Source organism: Eucyclogobius newberryi, unplaced genomic scaffold (genome assembly GCF_026437365.1).
Source record: "Eucyclogobius newberryi isolate DKJ021-1_F unplaced genomic scaffold, fEucNew1.0.hap1 SCAF_1, whole genome shotgun sequence".
NCBI classification, from domain to species: Eukaryota; Metazoa; Chordata; class Actinopteri; order Gobiiformes; family Gobiidae; genus Eucyclogobius; species Eucyclogobius newberryi.
The window spans coordinates 37,328,070-37,349,357 of NW_027315723.1; the positions used below are offsets into that span (position 1 = coordinate 37,328,070).

The 21,288-nt window shown below is 38.7% G+C and overlaps 1 protein-coding gene across 2 annotated transcripts; it reads left to right on the forward strand.

Annotated features, from left to right (window-relative positions):
- Nucleotides 1-17,332: 17,332 nt before the first annotated feature.
- cnr1 (cannabinoid receptor 1) lies at nucleotides 17,333-20,994 on the forward strand. 2 transcript variants are annotated; one of them, XM_072445419.1, is made up of 2 exons: nucleotides 17,333-17,560; nucleotides 18,183-20,994. In XM_072445419.1, the coding sequence occupies exon 2, from the start codon at nucleotides 18,216-18,218 to the stop codon at nucleotides 19,614-19,616; it is 1,401 nt and encodes a 466-aa protein (XP_072301520.1). In that variant the 5' UTR covers nucleotides 17,333-17,560; nucleotides 18,183-18,215; the 3' UTR covers nucleotides 19,617-20,994. The 2 variants fall into 2 exon arrangements, with proteins under 2 accessions (XP_072301520.1, XP_072301515.1); XM_072445414.1 differs by having other exon boundaries at nucleotides 17,334-17,565.
- The last annotated feature ends 294 nt before the right edge of the window (nucleotides 20,995-21,288 follow it).

Below are 21,288 nucleotides of genomic sequence, written 5' to 3' on the forward strand. Positions count from 1 at the left end.
TTTTGGTCAAACCCAAATGTAAAGTCATAACTCTCTTTTGGTCAAAACCAAATGTAAAGTCATAACTCTCTTTTGGTCAAAACCAAATGTAAAGTCATAACTCTCTTTTGGTCAAAACCAAATGTAAAGTCATAACTCTCTTTTGGTCAAAACCAAATGTAAAGTCAATCTAAACAACTATTTCATCCTTCGACATCTACGCAATCTTGTCCCATCTCTATTAAATGTCATTATATTTTATTGATAAATTGTAATCTTATCAGTTCAGAGCTTTGGCAAGATTTCCAAAATACAACATCATTCTTATTTTTTTTTTCATTTGGACAGTGTAATAAAATATGACTTGGAGGTGTTTTTACATACATATATTTTACTTACATATTCTTGTACTTAGTGTTTAACTGAGGAAACACTGCAATATTAAAAGATGAAAGTTGATTGCTTGATACATCCTCTTTAATATTATCACATATATATTTATTTTCAACTGTTTTTTGTTCTGTCTGGCTAGATTTATCACTAGTTTCCTTCATTTTATTTATTTATACAGGGAAAACCCAATGAAAACAAAACAAATACTAGATACTAAAAATAAACCAATACACAAAAACACATTTACACATACAATGTGAGATACAATTATATAAAACAACTGCGGGTAGTTCTTGACCAGTGCTTTAAAATCATTAAAAGGCATAAAATGATTGAATTTAAAACAAATATATATATAAAAAAAAAGGGACTTCTGCCGGCCCTCAGCTAATCACACGCTGTCACAAATCCCTTCTCAGCCATAATAAGAACACTGACTCCGCCGCAGCAGTGGAACCATCTGCCACCTCAGCTTCTTCTCACGCTCCACAGATAATTCCCCTTCCAAACCCTCAACGTTTTCTCTCTGGGGCCATTTTCCAGACTCTATATGTTTTATATGTCATTACCTCTCGGGTCTCACATCTGCAGCTCTCTCCGCAGTCCATTTTCTCCCAAACGTAACAATCTGAAACCACCACCTCCAGCATTTCCAAACTCACTCTCTAAATTCAACTCTCAACAATCTGGTGAAAAACTCTTTTGCCTTCGATCATTTTCATGGTCCAGTCCGTCACTGCTGTCCTTGCATTGCTCGTGACTTTGTGATCCGTCAAAACTTTATTCTGCTCCTCCTGCAAATGTAAAATATGGATATGAATCAGAAAAAAGACGTGGTAAATGCCTTTGATAAACTGGTGTACATTTATGGCTGTAGCGTGTAGAGTACTTTTGAATGGATGTTTAGTGTTTGACTCCACTGGTTTAGCGTTGGACTAACTGACATTTCTCAATTACAATCTCTTTAGGTGAAAGTTCCAGCGCTGCTTAGAAAAGACAGTTGAAAATTCCAAAATGACCTTCAAGCAAAAAGGTCGTCTGACAATATTTCCCCGGAGGTGGTTAAATCATCGTCATCAGAAGAAAAACATTCACAACAATTACATGTTAATGGCTGAATTAAAGTTCTGAATAGAATCATTTTATTGTCTGCTCTGTGATTAACTATATTGTGATTCACGACAGGAGGATTTGAATGTGGCGTGCGGCCAAGTGAAATAATGTGTCAAATTACTGACAATTTTGGGGGAAATGAAAAAGGAAAAAGTTTCCCGCTAAAGTTTGTCAGGTGCATATGAAACTTCCGAAAGTCATATAACAGCTTTAGTATATATATATATATATATATATATATATATATATATATATATATATATATATATATATAAAACAAGTCCATTCTCATTAAAAGTGTCTGACACCTCTAACAAGTTAGCGTTCATCATTACTACCCACAACCTTTGGAGTTTTCAAATATATAAATGATACGATCTTAATTATACCGCAGATATTCTCCTTGATTAGATGGTGGGGATATAAAGAGCAAGTGACTGCAGAGGATTGTGGGTAATCAATGTCAGTTTGAAGTGTGATTACCTGCGGAGGCCGGCTCTGATGAGGAGATGCAACAGAGTCTTGTTATGTCAGTCTGCTGGCCTGGAATAGCTATTTATTCATCTTCACAGCCGCAGAAGGAGGGTGAGAGCGACTTTCACACGGACGCGGCGGATGAACGGCTGCAGGAAAATGGCCCTTGAATTGTTACAAAGTCTTAATCTGGTGGTGAGAGTGGATTCAATGAAATAATATTGATTTGCCTGTGAAGCGTTACAATGAAAGCGTCATTTAGAGAACGAAATCCAAACAATTTGTGATGTGGACGGGCCGTTGTTCTGCTCCAGCGTGTAACTTTATGTGTCTCTGTGATATAGTGCACCTGTTTCTGGGTTTGTTTGGTCAATTGACTGTTGGACAAAGCACTTTTGTTCCGCCCGAATCGATCTTTTTGCAGCCAGTTATTACAGCTGCACAATGTCCCAATTATGCCACAAAATGCCAACAGAATTTAAAGTTTTTTCGGAGCGACCCCGTCATTAAAATGTCTGAGCCAGTCGTTACGAAGCGCTATAAAGTTTACCCTGTTTTAGGGGTGTCAAACTTGCCTTTGTTTGCTGCTCGCCTCTTCAGCATCAATCAACATCATCCTCATCGGCGTAATTAGTGTCTTTAATGTGGCGTTCAAGAAACGTGTAGGTTTTCTACTGCAGGCCCCGCCTTCTTGTCTCAGTGAGAGTGTTACTGCTTGGCCTGTAATGTTGCACAGCGCAGCATTAAACGCATTCGTCTCCATGGAGACAATGGCGGACCCCTCCACTAGAACAGTTACGTAGTGCACCTTTAACTATCAATTTTCTTCTGTTATTGTGCCAAGACACCGTTGATAGTAAAGAAACCCTATTTTATTTTTAACGCCACAATGTCAATAGTGCGGGCTAAAGTGGTGTAGTGTGTTTAGCATTAGCCCGTCTACTGAAGGAACACCGGTTCCACCCTCATCATTTGTGTGTCACAGCTTTTCTTCATATTGTATTTTTCAGTACAAATATCCAAACGTGAAAGCCACAAATAACAACAATACATAATTTTATTTGAGTCCATGAACCTCGACAATAAGAATGGTATTTGTTCTTCAATCTCTTTTCCTTTCTTCATTCTATATGACAGGTATTTGTAATTATGGCTTAGTTTGGTGATATAGAACCTGTGGTAAATGTTTGTAATAGTTTTACTTCCGTTACGTTGCAGTTTGTGAATAAAACGCTCTATAATTTGATAAAGAGAAAGTGCTGTGGTCTAATTTGACCCAAATAGATGCTTTTACGACATATCTGCACTGGAGCAAGAAATATTTAACTTTATTACATGAAAAGAATCAGGTACAGGGCCTTTAATGTTAAACTGTGAGGCGTTGCAGGCAAAGCAACAGCATCTCCTTGGAGACAGGCGGAATGGCAGACCCTCCGTCAAAAGAGTTAGACAGTGCACCTTTAATTTAGTTTACTTTTAATATGTGAAGACAGTCCGACCGGTTCGTCCTGGCCTCTTTCGTTCCATGTTCTGTTCCGTGTTCATTTGCAGCGGCTCTTTCTCTGGCGTGTTGAGCCTGTTACACTCCAAATCGACAGCCTGTCTCCCGAGTCGCTCAGAACGCCGCGTGCCGTGTGTGGAGGTGCTAAAGTAAGAACGGGCAGATCTGAACATGTTGTCCAATCTAAATGTGTGTTCGCGTTCACAGATATCTGCACATGCGACGCACAGCTCTACACACATTTATCCGTCTCCAACCATAAAGACTTAAGTGTCACGGCCGTGTGTTTGAGGGGGATAAAAGGCTGTGTTTGTGGCGTTACAGTTGAGGAGGCAGAGGTTGAGAAGAAGTCAACTGCAGTTTAGAAAATAATCTGCTGCTGTTTTTATCTTTCCTCCTTCCCCTCTTATTCTGATTACTGTCTGTGAAGCTACTTTTACTGCTGCTGTTTCGGCTGCTACTGTTATTAAAAAAGAAAGTATAATGTTGAAAATTGTGCTCTTTTGTTACATAAAATGTGCCAAATGTCATACAAATGTTTACCCTGTAGCCAAAACAGCACGTTATAAACAATGTGAGAAATAATACTTTAACCTACTTCAAACTTCAGCTGTTAAAGTTCACCATTTGTAAAGCTATTTTTAATAAAAGTTGAATTTACATTTTAACAGAATTCATATTGTACAGTAAAAGTGTAAAGCTGGCTTAAATTTGGAAAACATTTCATATGTGCCAAAATGAAAAATCACCAGTGTCTGCGCTGGATGAATGTGGCATAAGTTTATGACAAAGTGTAAGTGCAATTTTAAATGAAAAAGTAAGTGATGAATTGTGTGTCAAGGAGCTAAACCCTTCTGTGCAGATCACTCCTGAGGCTACTATTTCTGGACAACTTTTCTGTCACACACAGAATGCGGGACACTTCATTATTTGGTTGTGTTTTGCTTTGGGCAGAGATTGTAATTAAATGTAAAGTGTCCTGCAACTTGGGGCATTAGGCAGTGAATACATTTGAGCAATATAAACAAATACCACACATGTTCACCTCTGAGTCAATGACATTGTTATAAATGCAAATAATACTACTACTACTACTACTACTACTACTACTACTACTACTATCTGCAACAACAACAAAAACAACAACAACAACAACAACAACAACAACGTCAACGTCTATTACGCCTACTATTACTATTACCACTTCTAATCCTACTACTACTATTACTACTACTCCTACTACCAACACTACTACTACTACTGCTGCTACAACAACAACAACAACAACAACAACAACAACAACAACAGCTATTAACCCTACTACTACTACTACTACTACTACTACTACTACTACTACTACTACTACTACTACTACTACTACTACTACTACTACTATTACTACTGTCACCACAGCTATTGCAGCTACTACAGCTACTATTACCATTACCATTACTACTACTGCTACTACTACTGCTGCTACAACAACAGTTTATATTGCTATTACTACTACTAAAACAAAATAATTAAGTCTGCACAGCTAAATTAGCGCCTAGAGATTTATTATTGTGCACAATATGTGTTTTTTGTGGTCTAACACGCTACTTCGTTTTTGGATGAAAATGTTTTACTACTACTACTAAAACAGCTTCTACAACAGCTGCTACAGCTACTACAACTATTACTACAACTACTTCTACTACCGTACTATGAAGATTTTGGGGTAACACTGTATAATAACTACACTTTTAATTGACTTAATAATGAATGACCAATGCCTTAACTCGTAACACATAGTTTGAATGAGTCAGACTTACCTACTTCATTAATACCCTAACTCCTGAACATAATCCCTTTACTAAGTAGGTACCAGGCCTGAATTATTCGCAATCAAATACTTGCTCACTATGAATTAAGTCTTTGTTTATGCTTTATTGAGGCTATATATACTCATAGGAAGACATATCCCCTGCATTTGACCCATCTTTCACTGCTGCTGAGGCACTGTAACACAGAGCAGTGACCTTTGACCCTTGTGTTTGTTCAGGAGTTCATACCTGGAGGTCCTGAACTCAAACCCACTCTCACTTGCTTTGACTATAGTCCACCTCTTGCCTCTAATGCAGTGCAGTAATGAGTTGTTCTCTCCCTGGACAGAGTTGAAAATGAGTGAACCCGGCCAAAGCTCACTCTGCAGCTGTGGACACAAACCCATGTGATTATCTATAATCCACCCATTATTACCTCTGCCCATGTACAAGCCATACAGGCACGTGATCCATACACAGCAACATCTCATTCAGACTGAGGCGGTTACCATGACGCCCAGGTTCAGCCTTGGACCACAGTGTTTACTTTTTTGTTCTGGTTTGTCTCCTCACCTGGTTCTGGGGAAAGCGCTGGAAGAAGAAGGCATTGTATAGAGGGCAGCGGTGGCTCATACAGTGAAGAAGTCGTCTTGTATCTGGAGGTTTTCAGTATGAATTTCCTGAACATAAACAATACACACTTTGAATGCCATCAAACATATAATTCAACTCAAACCACATGCTTTTACTGACCCAAACATATCAATGATGATTAAACGACTGAATCTCAATCTTGATTAAAGTTTGATTAATTGCACAGCCCTAGTTCTTCCCATGTGTAGGTATATTTACTTTGGGGCCTCTAGTTTCCCAACTCAAACATGCACTACAGACAAATCCTCCAGGTACACATTGGTCAAGATCTCTTAAGAAATCAAATGTGCACCTTTACTTCTGCTCCTCTTCCATTAAAATATAGGAATCATGATGACAAATTACTTTGGCGAGATCAAATTGGTGTAGTCTGCAACAAAGTTACAAACTCTCTAGGATTACTAAGAAGAATTAGAAGTTAAGTTCACAATGTTGTTATGTCATCTTTGTATTATTCTTTAATTTACTCATAACTCTCTATAGTAACATTGTCTGGGCAAATACATTTCCTAGTTATCTCAGAAAATGCGGCTTGGTGAAGAAAAGTCTTCAATAAAAGTAAGAAAAGTGCCCCACTTTTCTTAAAATTACAGCTATTAAATACTAATTACATTCATATTCATCAAATACAGTTTGTACCTTTGTTCTTATGATAAAACATGGTATATTTCCTCATACCTTTAATAAATACTGGTACTTTGTCAAAAAAAAATTGCCAAGTTCTTTCTTATCAAACTAGACAAGCATATTCATTGCCTGTTAGCAAAAAATCCCAAGTACAATTTTCTTTTCAACATCGTGGAGCAAAATTGTGGAATGAATAAGGTGCCTTTATGAATTTTGTTTGGAATACGACACCAAACAGTAAAAAGTATCAGAAAAAAATCTGAGCCCTTTCAGCTTCTGCCACACTCTATCACACTTTTATTCTATGTCATTTTATTTTATGTAAACTTCTGTATTTATTAAGTGAAAGTAAATAAATACAATATGAATACAAACCCAACATTACTGTGAAATGTGCCACTCAAGTGTTAACCCTGCAACAAGCTGGCCCCTGTCCAGGGTACCCGCTTATGGCCCTTAAGGCGGTAGAATGTGCAACACAAACCAAACTACGCAAACATTACTACTATAATGAACCCATAACTATGTCTGGGCCTGCAACTCCCCAGTTACATCTCAAATCAAAAGTACTTTTCCTCCTCCGCTCACAATGGGGCTCTTGTTTGGTGTCCCCGTGACAGTTGTAAGGTTTGAAGGGGAAAAACGTCCTCTTGTTCTCTCCGCGGGCTTTGTCTGGGCTCAACCTTGGATGTGTCATGTGACTTGGCCAGTTGTCATGCCAACAGCAGATCAGAGTGAGCCTCGAAACTGTTTGTGAGACGTTCAGGTGCATGTGTGCTGATGATGTGCCCACGGATGACATGAAAGGTGAACACAATAACCAATGATATAGAGTCAGATGAAAGTCAGATGAAAGTAACTTATTTTTAGTTTGATGCAACTTTTTTCACATTGTCATAATCTATAATAATTGCAGTAATAGACTACTGCTGTTACATCCTTGGACAAAACACTATTCTTGATAAAAGAGTAATATGAGCAATGTATATTCATGCTTAACCGTCTAAAAGTACAGCTTTTTTTGTCACTTTACAGTCCACACTCATAAAAATGCAATGTTGACTGTTTTCCATTTAATATTTTATGTTAAATGAAGATATCTAATTTCAATACATATGACGATCGACTTCTCCTTTTGTTCTTGACTTTTTGCTCTCTATGTCTTGATCTGTTTTTTGTTGTTTTGAATTATATAACAATACTAAAAGGAAAAGTAAAAAGTAAAAAGGTGACACAATATGTTTGTCTAAAGGTTAACATTTCCCTTTTAAATGACTAAAGATTTAAGATTTTCCATTAAGTAAATATACATACATTTAGTTCCATGAGTAGAAAAATACAGCATTGGCCTTGGTCCTGAGTGCATAGCAACAGCGTCGCCACAAACAATGAAAAATGTCCTCCTGAAACTATCACGTGTTCGCTCTGGTCCCTCGAAGGCCAGTTCTATTCACAGTCCTTTACTTTGAATACAAGACACCCACAGCTTTATGTTGAATGCTCTGACTGTTCACAATGGCTGAAATTTCATCTACCGGTGTTTGGAGAGCTTCATATTTATTTATTGTAATATTCATCAAATCAGTGCTGAATGCAACGTTATAGTGCATTATATTGTCATTAGTTATTGGACGTTTATATTTAGTGTGCAGAGTTTATGTTCAGTAGGGGCGATGCAGCTGCCAAATGTAAGTGTGTTCAATAAGTTCTTAAATTATTGAAACTTGTTGATGACGAGGACCCATTTCCAAATGTGATCGAATTCACAAAACAAGAATACCAGATACAAGCCTCCACACACACCCACTGATAAAGTTTCTTTGTGATGAGTGTTAACTCCACTGCTTTTGAGTGACATTTATAAACTGCTTCTCTCACTGGCCTTTATTAAATTACAGCCTGCTGCACTGTGCAATTTTAAACAATTGTGAGGGACAGAAAGTGGCAGCTTGGGTGGACATTTTGCCATTTATCATTTAAGGATGCTCATTGATAAATTGTCCCACGCATTTAAGTTTGGACAAGACATTTGTCACATCAGAATAGTTCTTCATCATTGTGGCATTATGTTTAGTCGTTGGCTGGGGAGGAAACTTAAAGCGGATTATCCACTTTTAGGCCATTTCCCAAAAGACTGCGCTCTCTGTGGGATGTGTCTGAGGATCTTGTTTAGCTGTGAAAGTTATAATCTGTGCGGCTAATGGGATTTAAAAGGATGTAATATTAGCAAGATTTAGTGTTCCTGCGATTGATGCGCCTGCCAGTTGCCATGATCGGTGGATTACAAAATCAAAAATGAACGAAGAAAATGCTGTGTGGTTTGGATGTTTTATTTGTTGGGAGTGCTAGCAGTTCAAAATGTCACCAGATTGTCATTAAGTTACTGTATTATGTGTGTATTAGAGCCATGTGCTAATATTTTACTAAACATAATGTATAAGAAATATGTTACGATATAAAAACCTAAAAGAATATCTACAAAAAATCAGGAACAACTTCTTTTTTTTGGCTTGATGGAAGAAACTGATGAGTCGAATACAACAGGAGATGTCTTCCCTCAAATGCAGAGAACAAATTTAACAAAAGGACAATTTGCGAAATCAGGCAGCAATATCACGCTTTACACATGAATAAAACATCCAATAAACGACACATTTAACTTCTCTCTGAGTGCCCAGGTCCTCCCTAAAGCTTTTGTCGTGACTTGGCTCATACATTATGCAGGGTGCCATTTCAAAGTTTTGTGAATATTTGGGGGTAAAAAACCTTAATGTCAAAATCCATTACGAGGATTAAAGCCCTCATTTAGCCGGCCCTCATTTAGCCGGCCCCTTGATGTGGAATTATCAGTGATGTATTCCTCCTATCCTCTGTGGGACGTCATTGGAGCTTGTCTGCAGCGGGACAGTGAGTTAGTCCTGGCTCAGTACTGGCTTGGTCCTGTCTTTGTCCTGGGTCAGTCAGTCCATCTGCAACAGTCCGACAGGAGACCAGCTGTCGCCCTCGGTAACACTCAATGCCGCAATCGCAGAGAAGAATAGGGTCTTTCTGAATAGGTTCTAATGGAGACAGGATAAGTGACTTTGGAAACAGCATAAACATATCGGTAACAACGTTCACCAGGCTTTCGGTTGTAAAGATTTTGCTCTTTCATGTGGAGTAATGTCTGATTAATTGTACAAACATTTGTGATGGTCTCCTGCATGATAAATGGAGATGGTTGTGTTAATAAGTGTTCCCAGGAAACATACACAAACAGATAAATATTTTGCACACTTGGAAGAACATCATTTGCTTGATTGTGACATAAAATAAGTTGACTACAGATATTGTAATTATATTTTATTGTAATTGGATAATGTTAACAACAAAACAATCGTTGAACATTAATAGGGGAAAAACTAGGCTCATATTTATTGTAAACAACACAATTAATTTTGCTTTCAAACTGCTTCAAAATTGCCGTGATTTCTGCTCAAATTGCTTTTATGCAAGTTCACAAATGTAATCACCTATGTTTATTTATATACAACTATATTTCATTGAACACAACACAGAGTACATGGCTATTTTAGATGCAAGACCAACTGTGTCCGAGCTGATCTGTGCTGCAGATTGGCTGTACAAAGTGTCCAGTGATTTCAAGCCTTGCAGGTTTCACATTACACATGCAGCAAGATGGACACCCTTCACCATTCATAATGCATTCTGAATACAGTGGGGCAGAGGGATTACATTCAAACACTGGATATGGGGTCACTTAGACTGGAAATATGACTCAAATTATCCAGCAATTACTATTAGCATTATCGCAAAACTGGAGCGTGCAGTTCCTATTTGCAACTCCAACTGCACCACTATTGACAATAAGTGGTGCTTTTAAAATGTTTCAAAAGCAGCCTTAAATGTATAGGACAAAACAGGCACTTGCAAGAATTGCCAACCTGATTGTTGAAATTTGGGATTTTTGTTTTACTTAGAAAATTAGTGATAAGGAGCTGAAAACATCAAGGATATGCCAGAAACAGAAAAGCTCCATGTGCAACCTCACAATTGCTCAAATATGGCCTGTACATGGAAATATAAGGTAATTATTAGGTTTGTGATCTGATCTCTATCATGCTGCTGTTCCTGGTGTAAACTCTAAACCTCTCAGCAGCACGAGCCTGAACCTGATTTCACTTAAGAGGCTAAACAACTGATTAAGGCCGTCACATTTGAGGAGAGTGAGTCAGCCCAGCACAGAAATATAGAGAAATATTACAACATATTTTTACCTTGGTGTGACAACTTGTCAGTCATAGAAATTATAATAATGGCAGGCGATTGTAGTTGAGGTAATCGCAGATGTACCAATTATGTATTTTTTAAAGTCACTTTACAATTCCATATTGTATTGTAGTCTAGGTAAAATATATTGGCTGCCAATTTGCTGCCTCCAAATTAATTCTTCAATATAGGCGAGGTGGCGAAGTGCCTTGCTCAAGGACTTAAACCACCCCCTTTTGGTTTTCTGGGTGATCTAATTATTGCTAATGATAGTAATATTATCATGATAAAAATAACTACAATATTTTGTAATTGTTGTATTTTACTTAGACCCTAGAAATTAGACATTTCATTGATCTTGAACCCAATTGTAATAATTAAGTTTTGACTTGGAAGTCCATATTTAGACTACTTCCTTAACCTCTGTGTACCCCTGAGTGAAATACAAAGAACAAGATGAACGAGTTGTTTTTGCGCGGCCTCCATAAATAGCCGTGGATCCAGCCGGTGTTAATGCTATAAAACAACAGCTGCTCTCAACACCGCCCATCTCCACAAATTATAGTTTTCTACAGCGCTATAGCAACCGATGTGAACTCCTCCACCGCCGTTACCAACCAGACAACAATCTGCGGTGGAATTGAGTAAATACAATTATACCTTGCACTTTATGTTCATGTGGCACTGGAAGAGCGCTGTCCGTGGTGCTGATTTAAAAGCTTTTGCGAGCACAGAAGGCGCCGTGCACAATTCAAGGTTTGTTTATTATTGATTTGTAGGTGTTTGCTGATGCCTCCTTCAAACAAAAGGCATATACTAAAGATAAGGCTGTGTTAAAACTTGCTTTTGGTGAAAGTTAAATTTGTTTACAGGTTAAATGTGCCATTGAGCAATGAAAGATATGTCTATATTTTATGTCACCACTCTCATCCTATTTATAGGGATATATGAAGTTTTCTGGACAACAGGAAGAGTGGTCGTTTCCCAGTTGGAAGTTCCCAGTTCTGAACTCAGAACATTCCAGCTGAATTAACCTAATTACCCTAATTGTGTCTCCTCACACCAGTTATGATGCAGAAAATGGCATTCAGCAATGACCATTAATGCTGTAAGAGATTATAACATTAGGGTTACATAATTATTCAAACACATGTCAAATGTCTATTGAAGGTTGGACATTTAGTTTTTTTTTTGTTTTTTTGTTTTTTTACCAGTGATTAGCTCGTCCCAATACAATAATGTAAGGAGCTTTTAGTATGTTCTGTTGCACACATCAGATAAACAAAAGGTTGTTGGTCAATGTCATGCGAGGATCTCCTGCTAAGACCCCATTGTTGGTTAGCAAACTACTGCTGTGTTGTCAAATGGTTCATGGACAGATCATATCTCATAGGCCAAAAATATATTAGGTTGGGATGTAAACATTTTTCATTCTTAGAAAAATGCATTACGCCCTAGAACGCAACTCAAATAGGCCATCAGTTAACCTCAGCAAACATTCCTGCAGATGTCAGGCTCACCTCACTGAAATTCTCCAACTCTTTTGTGGAAGAAATTCATGCAATGCAAGCAAGAAAAAAGAGGCAGACTTTGTTTATCTGCCATTTCCTTGAAGTCAACGCAATCATTCCTTGACGTTTCGCATGGAAGCACTTCTCCACTCCATGAGCCCTAACTAATAAGAACAACTAATAAAGTAAAGCTGTCTAAGCTCCTCTGTGGAATTCTCATCATATCCCTGCTATTTTATGAGAAGAGGACATGTGGTAGTCACGATAAGAAATGGAAAGTAAATGTATAATTTCTATATATTATAGTGAGACAGAGAAAAGGGAGAGGAGGCCAATTTTAGGCTAGAATTTTTCTGTCATGTCACTGGAGTGCCGGGGCAAACATACAGTAACTTTACATTTCTGAAAACAACAATCAAACTGTGCTGACTCTGAAGATATTGAACTTTGCACCAGTGTTTGTTTCATGTGGATTGCCCAAAGTGATCACAGATAAATCAGGTCAAAAGATCTGTGTTTTGACAGTTAAAAGGCTAATTCTACCATAACATTCCATCTTCCTGCTCAGCATTTAACTATGGACAATTTATAACGTTGTGATTTCACGTGAGCCTCCTACTGAGTGGCTGATGATGCTGCTGATGGAGATAGTACACACAAAGAAGGTAAGTAAGTGAACTAGCATTAAGAAGAGGAAGAGTATAAGTGCACTTATATCAAACCATAGTAATGGAGGGACTGAGGAGGCTGATGAGTTGGAGCAGTTGTCTTTATTGTGGCATATTACTTCACTTTCATAATGCAAGTAAGCAGATAAAAAATTACAAATATTAAAATATGATGAGAGAACGCTTTTCAGAGGTCAACACACTAAGACCTAATGCAGCGTTTGACATGTAGTAATAAACGGCAATCATTTCATCAAATCACTACTGCTATAGGAGCTCCTATTAGCCTGATTACACCAACCTGACTTCCTGTCTCTGTTTGTACCTCACTGCAGGACAAAGTGTTACGTACCACACAGAGATATGAGACATTGTGGTCCAGGTCCCAGTGTCTCCGCTGTTTGTCCAACTACAGTGTCACGGGCCAACGCACAACTGATCCCGGGTCAGTATAACGTGAACCAGGGGTAAGGCGGTGGGATTTAAAGGTGCATTATATGTAACTTTTCTGGTGGGGAGAGTGTCAAAATCATTCGGGTCATTAGCTGGACAATATTTTCATAATCCAAAATAGCCAGAAACAGTTAAAAAGTTATCGGTCAGTGGTGGCCTTAGTTCACCGAGTTCATCAAGTTAAATAGAGTTTGTTGATAAAGTTTCATAATGTTATTTTTGATAAAGACATGGGATATCTCAGACCTGCCAGAGTCACCATAAAACACATAAACTATAACACTAAAATCAGTTGATCTCGTTGTTTAGTTGCTCAGGTTCATTGGTAATTACATTTTCAGGGAGGTTGCGCTCGTGCAGAAGCTTCTGGGCTTGCGCACATTTCATTCTGGCGCAAAGTCCGGCACAGACTCAAATTCGGGGATCACAGGGAGGTCTGTCGTCTGCTTGTCGCCATGGAGATCTTATCACTTTGCCAGGAATATTCCTTTGTGTGGCATTAAACGTATCATTCTTTACTTATCATTACCTTCAATGCCGTAACTTGGCCTGGCAGCATAGCCCGTTTGTCTCCAGGGTGATAATGTGGTTCTGTAGAACATTCCAGGCAACGTGACATCATGGACTCTCCAGCAGAAAAGTTACACAGTGCGTCTTTAAACTGGAGCTGCTGCTTTTTTCATTATAAATTTGCAAACACGGCCAGGGGGAAGAGCACTTTTTTATTGGACACGTGCCAATGTTGCCAGCACGTGAGCGCGCTGTCACGATCACGTTTACTGGGACAAACTGTTCTGAATAGAAAAGAAGAGCCATTTTACAAGGACATGGGAGGCTTGCAGTTTACTCTTTGTACAGCAATGTTTTCGCTGAAATCAAAATAGTATTCCATTCTTCCTTGATAAATTCCAACAAACATTCTTTTCATTAATAATATACTGAAGGTAGAAGATGGTATAAAAAAGAAAAATTGAGTTACGTGCTTTTGAAATGGAACGTTGTGTGTGACATGAACCCTTGTAGATGCAGTGGTTGGGTTATATTTAAGTACATCAGGTGTCAATCAAACCTCTATAAATAGTTTTCAGTGAACCTCAGGCGTGTGAAGAACATGTGTCACTGGCACAGGGAGCCAGGGAGTGGGATAACGAGTACAACTCACAGACTCACTAATCATACAGAAAACGACAACAAACACTTTTATTCAAAATATTATCTTGGGCAAGGGACAGAATCAGAAATGTGCTAATGTGTCCCTGTTTATTGTCTATTCAAGTTAAAATTCTTGCACAAATATCTCCGTATAACCTTGTTTGAAATAGATCACACAGACATTTATTTTTTTATATATAATTTTATTTAATATTTTTTTCAGCCTTTTCGTGTATTTTTTAAGACAATATTGATATTCTATACGTGCAAATCTCCAAAATATGGATGCCACAATATGACATCTTAGTGATAGTGAAGTCCTTAATTTTCTTTTACTCATATTGTCCAAAAGATAAAGAATGATAATGTAAAGTTAACATGACAATGAAAAAATAAAATGAGATAAAATGGCACTTTACATGTTTGGAGTATCAAGATCAAATTGACATTTTTGCTTCTAAAATTCTCACCATTATTATGATTTACAACTATTTTAAACATGATGGCTGAGTTAGATTAGCCTACAGGTAACAAAATAATCCAACTCAAACCACTCGCATGTAAATAACAATATTGTTTACAGAATAGACTTGTAAAATGGTGTTTTTTACTGACTATTCAAACCAAAACTGCTCAAATCCTCAAACAATCCACTCAGGTGAAAGTCAAATCCTCCTTCCTGCACTTGACTTGGGACCATTTAAAACAGAACTCAGAAGAAGTCAAAAAGAGGTTTCCTTATTCCAGACGTGTCTTTGAACCTCTCATTTTTCCTCCGCCAAAAGTCTGTCATTTAATTTTTCAACAATCAAGTTCAAAATGGGGGTTTATCTTCGACAATTTTCTAGGTCTTGAATCCGTTCTTGCAGCTTAGTTTTGATCTGTATCTGCTGCGGTGGATCAGCGCTGTCAATATGACCATTTTTCTTTGTTGGTGAAAGATTAATGCAGGTGGCAGTGAGGAGAGGAGATTTAAAACTTAGCACTGGAAACCTGCCAATGTTTGAAGAAGGCAAAATGAAAAAGGTGAGACTATAAAATTACAATTTCGAGTACAATATGTTCTGATGATATTGTTCTGTTTGTAGCTCTCTGAATATGCAATTTTAACCTTCATAATGATATGCAACAATGATATGTTTCAAAGTGTTACATTAAAAGCAAGAAAGTGCCAGCAATAGTCGAAAGTATAAACCAACAAAGATTATCGTAATGTCCACACTAAGAACTAACGGCAAAGTACAACAAATATTCATCTTGTTATACGCAACATTTTGATGACATTTAAAAGATATAATATTATTTTGTTTAAAACTATTACTCCTTATGGTAACAGTCCTAATATCTCATAATTCTAAAACCCATGGACAATGTAAACAGTTGGTGGTAGAATAAGTACAATCAATAGTAATTACAGTAACATTCGAAAAGTAGTTCACCATATTAGCACAATCCTCCATCGTAGCAGCAGAACATTCCTCCTCCTCGTCTCTACATCTCCTTCTCTTCACCAATAACTGCATAAAGGAACTATTCAATTTCACTCATTTGCAGTGGTGGAAAGTACATAGGGGGTCACAGGGTTTTCTTCTCCATTACATCATTCAATGCTGTTTTGAACAGTGCTTTTCTTTAGTGTTTAGGATCAACTGAAATTACAGCTATTTGTCAGCACTTTCAAAGTTTGAGTTGACGTCACAAACTTTGAGCAAAATAATATATGCAAATAGAAAAGCTAGAAAAATCTTCACAAAATTAATTTTGACAAAAATCGTTTTCAAAATCTGTCTGAATCTTCTCTGAAATACTTTTTAAATGGGTATTCAAACACTTTTTACGTAAATAGATTTTTTTTCATGACATACTTATTACTTCTATACATGAGTGATTGTTTTGGTCCTGTATATCTAAAGGTGTCAATGTCAGTGCCAAAAACAGCCTGGCATTCACAGACACAAGGTTATTGTCTAATTTAGAGGAACATTTTGTCCATTTCAGCCCAAAATGGCCGCCACAGCTGAGCGACTCTAATTACACCTGTCTTTATGTCCTGTCTGTGCTCAATGATGATGGTCTATTCACATTTGAAAAACTCGGCTCCTTTGTCGACTGATTCAGCCATTGTCCGAGTCAGTTTTACATACAAATTCAAATGGGGGGGAAATTACAATCAGCAATCAGGATCTGTAGCATAAAAGGGCTGTTGGTGTGAGGTGTGAGTCCTAAATATGGTATTTGCTTCAAATTATTAGCTATCCACATAATCCATTTTGGGCAACAAATACGTTTAGCAGTTTTGCAATATGTTTACAAAATGCCATCACACATTTTAGATTAAAAAAGAACAACTGTGAAGGTAAAAAGGTTTTTTTTGTTTGTTTTTTGTTATAACATCTCTGTGCAGGATTTTGCAATCTGCACTATGCTTCTAAAATGATATCAACTTAATTAAATGAAACGGTCTACTCTTTCTGCATATCATCGAAAGCAGCCACAACATCCTCCAGCCCTGAAGTCTAGATTGCGAATTAAAAATCAGTTTTCTTATCCTAATCAGCGCTGCACAGTCGTCTGCCTGGTTCCTATATGCGCCACACTTGACAGATTTTCATGGGCTGGGCAGATAAAGCCGTAACGGGAGGAGGACACGTGACCAGAGAGCTTGAAGGAGCGGCGTTCATAAGTGTGTGGAGACAAGAGCGAGAGCGCACACGGAGAGGCGAGCGGCAGCGGCACCCGCGGCACAGCAGCAAGTGCTCCAAAACAGCGCGTTAGAAGGCAGAGGCGCTGCATTTCAAACTTGTGCAACTTTGAAAAACAACTATGCTTGAAATGCGGATTGTTTTTAAACTAATACCATTCATTACTTAGGTCTGTTTTTTTACATAAGATCAAAGGTGTTTGGTGAGGCGTGTTTGACTTGGATTAAGGACGATTCATTCTGCGCACTTTGGGCATTATGTAAGGTAAGTCTATTTCATATATGTTTTATATTGCCTACGTGTTTTGAATTATATGTAAGTACCTTCGTGCAGTTTAGCACGTGGAGGAGTCATATTTTTCTCTATGTGCACAAACATTGAATTACTAACCTCTTGATTTGTTTACTGTTCTTTCTACTCACAATAAATGTTGGCAGATTTTGCTGCTCTTTGCCCTTAAACATATGTTGAAATTTAAAATAATAATAATAATACAATTAAATAAAAAAAAAAAACAAGTGAGAGTGTATTAATTCAGGCAGATACAAACATAATCAAAATTAGTTGATGTCGATGTAGGTAAACATCCGTGCATCGTCTGTAAAGTGATGGTCTGATGGTTTATGCGCTGAGAGAATAGGGTGTTGTTGGAGCTGTGCAAATAAATTTTATATGTACAGATATATATATTTTTAATGAGATAAACTAAATATATATTGATGATATGATTACATAGAAAACATAAATGTAGTTATTTTATTTTATAATGCCTTTTGCTTGGTTATTTAACCCTGAAGGCGTGAACACAGCTCCAACAATAACACATTCAGATGCTGGGCAGAAATGCTCCGGATAAAATAATGTGTCTTCTCATTATTTAGGAGTCAAGTGCGTGAGAGCAGACAGCCACAGCCATGAAGTCAGTGCTGGACGGAGTGGCCGACACCACCTTCAGGACTATCACCTCCGGACTGCAGTTCCTGGGCTCCAACGATGCCAACTACGACGACCCCCTCAACAATGTGGACTTTAAGACCTCCTTCTCACTGCAGAAGCCACTTTCGGCTTTTCGCAGTAACTCTTTTCCAGACAAAGTCCCTGTAGACGAGGAACTCATTTTAAAAAACATCCCATTTTTCCCTACCAATGCCACAGACCTGTTCAGTAACCGGACGCTGCGAGAGGATGGCAGTAACATTCAGTGTGGGGAGAACTTTATGGACATGGAGTGCTTCATGATCCTGACCCCGAGCCAGCAGCTGGCTGTGGCAATGTTATCTCTGACCCTGGGCACCTTCACTGTGCTGGAGAACCTGGTGGTGCTGTGTGTCATCCTCCAGTCTCGCACGCTGCGATGCAGACCCTCTTACCACTTCATTGGCAGTCTGGCCATCGCCGATCTCCTGGGCAGCATTATATTTGTCTACAGCTTTCTGGACTTTCATATTTTCCACAGAAAGGACAGCCCTAATGTGTTCCTGTTCAAGCTGGGCGGAGTCACTGCCTCCTTCACTGCGTCAGTGGGTAGTCTTTTCCTCACTGCAATAGATCGCTACATCTCCATCCACCGCCCTTTGGCCTACAGACGCATTGTGACGCGCACCAAGGCCGTCATCGCCTTCTGTGTGATGTGGACCATCTCCATTGTCATCGCAGTGCTACCTCTGTTTGGCTGGAACTGTAAGCGCCTCAACTCTGTGTGCTCTAACATCTTCCCCCTCATCGACAAGAACTATCTGATGTTCTGGATCGGAGTCACCAGTGTCCTGGTCCTGTTCATAATCTACGCCTACATCTTTATCCTGTGGAAGGCGCACCACCATGCCGTGCGCATGCTGAGCCGCGCCTCTCAGAAGAGCCTGGTGGTCTACTCCGCAGATGGGACTAAAGTGCAGTCCACACGACCAGAGCAGGCACGCATGGACATCCGGCTGGCCAAAACACTGGTGCTGATCCTGGTGGTGCTGGTGATCTGCTGGGGCCCTGTGCTGGCCATCATGGTTTATGACCTGTTCTGGAGGATGGAGAATGACATCAAGACAGTGTTTGCCTTCTGCAGCATGCTCTGCCTGCTCAACTCCACAGTGAACCCCATCATCTACGCGCTGAGGAGCAAGGACCTGCGTCACGCCTTCCTGAGTTCATGCCACGCCTGCAGGGGCAGCGGGCAGCAGCTGGACAACAGCCTGGAGTCAGACTGTCAAAACAGACACATCTCTGCACACCGCGCCGCAGAGAGTGCCGTCAAGACCACTGTGAAAATAGCCAAAGTCACTATCTCTGTGTCCACAGACACCTCCGCCGAAGCCGTGTAGGGCCAGGGACACTCTGTAAATGTCACCCCAAAACATCCAACACAATTAAGGGAAAAAAACACAGTTTCAGCTGACATTTCACATGGCTTTGGAGACTGCAGTGCGTCATTTGTGTGCCCAAGTGCCAAATGGTTGTTAGGTCATAGAAGACTCACAACTTTAATGAAAGGAGTATCATAAGTGTGTCAATTAGTGAAGGCATATTCTATTTTTATACTGTGAATTCAGGTTTTGAAAACAATATAACATCATCAATGGGATAAGGGGCTACTGATGTTCTTAATTCAACTCATTTGACTGTGTCATGTTGACGTCATGTGTTGTACCACAACAGACCTAGACCTTTGGCTTCATCTACATGCTGAATATGGACAATTATGAAGACTAAACCATAACTCCACATTATTTGTTTGGCATCAATTGTCTTTTGTACTTAAAGAACTAACTTGTGACAACACTCAGTGAGTGGAAAATACTATAAAACAAGTGAATGAAAGGTAATGCAAAAATAAAACAAACAACAACAACAACAACTCAAAGAGGAAATAAAAGTTGTTGGTTCACATGGATCTCAAACAGCATTTTCTTGGACAGCGACAGTTGTCAACTCCACTCGAACTGTTAAGCTTTTGGAATGTCTTTGTTCAAATGTAAATCTAACCAACTGTACAGTGTTACAATGAAAGTGTTTGAGTCATTTAGCAGCAGCTAACTCCACAAGCTTAAGGCCAAAGCTTGGATGCCTTGAAGAGTTTAGACGCAGTGTGCTGGTCACTACTGACACAAACGTGTGTTTGAAGAGCTATTACATGGACTGTATGACTGACTATTACCATGCGTGTGCTATTGTGTGATATTTATCCACCTTGAGCCTTCCATCAGTAACCTGTTTTTAGTGCTAAACTGTTGAAGCAAACTTCTTTTCCGTGGGGAAATATTAGCTAAACCATGCTCCAACCTATAGTAAAAACCCTCCAGGCATTATTCATTTTTTAAAAGAAAAAAAAAAGATAAAATAAGGGGTCATTCTATTTGCGGGTTACTTGAAATAAAGCTTGTGTGTATGCATAATGTAGAAAAGCAAAAACTGGTCTTACAAAACAATCTGAAAATGTGATTTTTCAAATAAACAATGTAGTACTTTGAAAACCTTAGAGCTCACAGCACAATCGTCCTGTAGAAATTTATCTTGGTGTGAAGTCGTCAGACAGCTGTATCAGTATGCTTCGCTGCCTCTGTATTAGTGAGTATTGAAGATCAAATTGTCAATTGTCAAGTGGCTTCTGTACATTGGTGGCATAACAAGGACAAAAAACACAAGTGTTTTTAGTATTGCTGTTTTCAAATTTTTGAATAAAGTTGCAAATTGTTGTCAGAATTGCCTGCATTTTTATTTGGCTGACTAATAAAAATGATAGACCTTCCCATCTCAGGTCCAGCCCAAGAGTCATACTCATGCACATCGATAGAGCAACAGTGCCCTCCTGTGTCCACTATTATAACTCTTTCAAATGCCTGCTTTTAAAGACACTGAAATTGGCCTTGACAGCAACATCTGCTCGCTTCCTCAAATGTGCAGTTAAGATATGGGTGAGAAGTCTAAGCATCTGCTGACACAGATGCACGAGATTTTCTTCCTAATGCATAGTTTATTAGACTGTGGACTCTGAGG

Bases quoted from the DNA above. Each gene is read 5' to 3' on its own strand.
- cnr1 (XM_072445419.1), top strand. From the start codon at position 18,216: ATGAAGTCAGTGCTGGACGGAGTGGCCGACACCACCTTCAGGACTATC.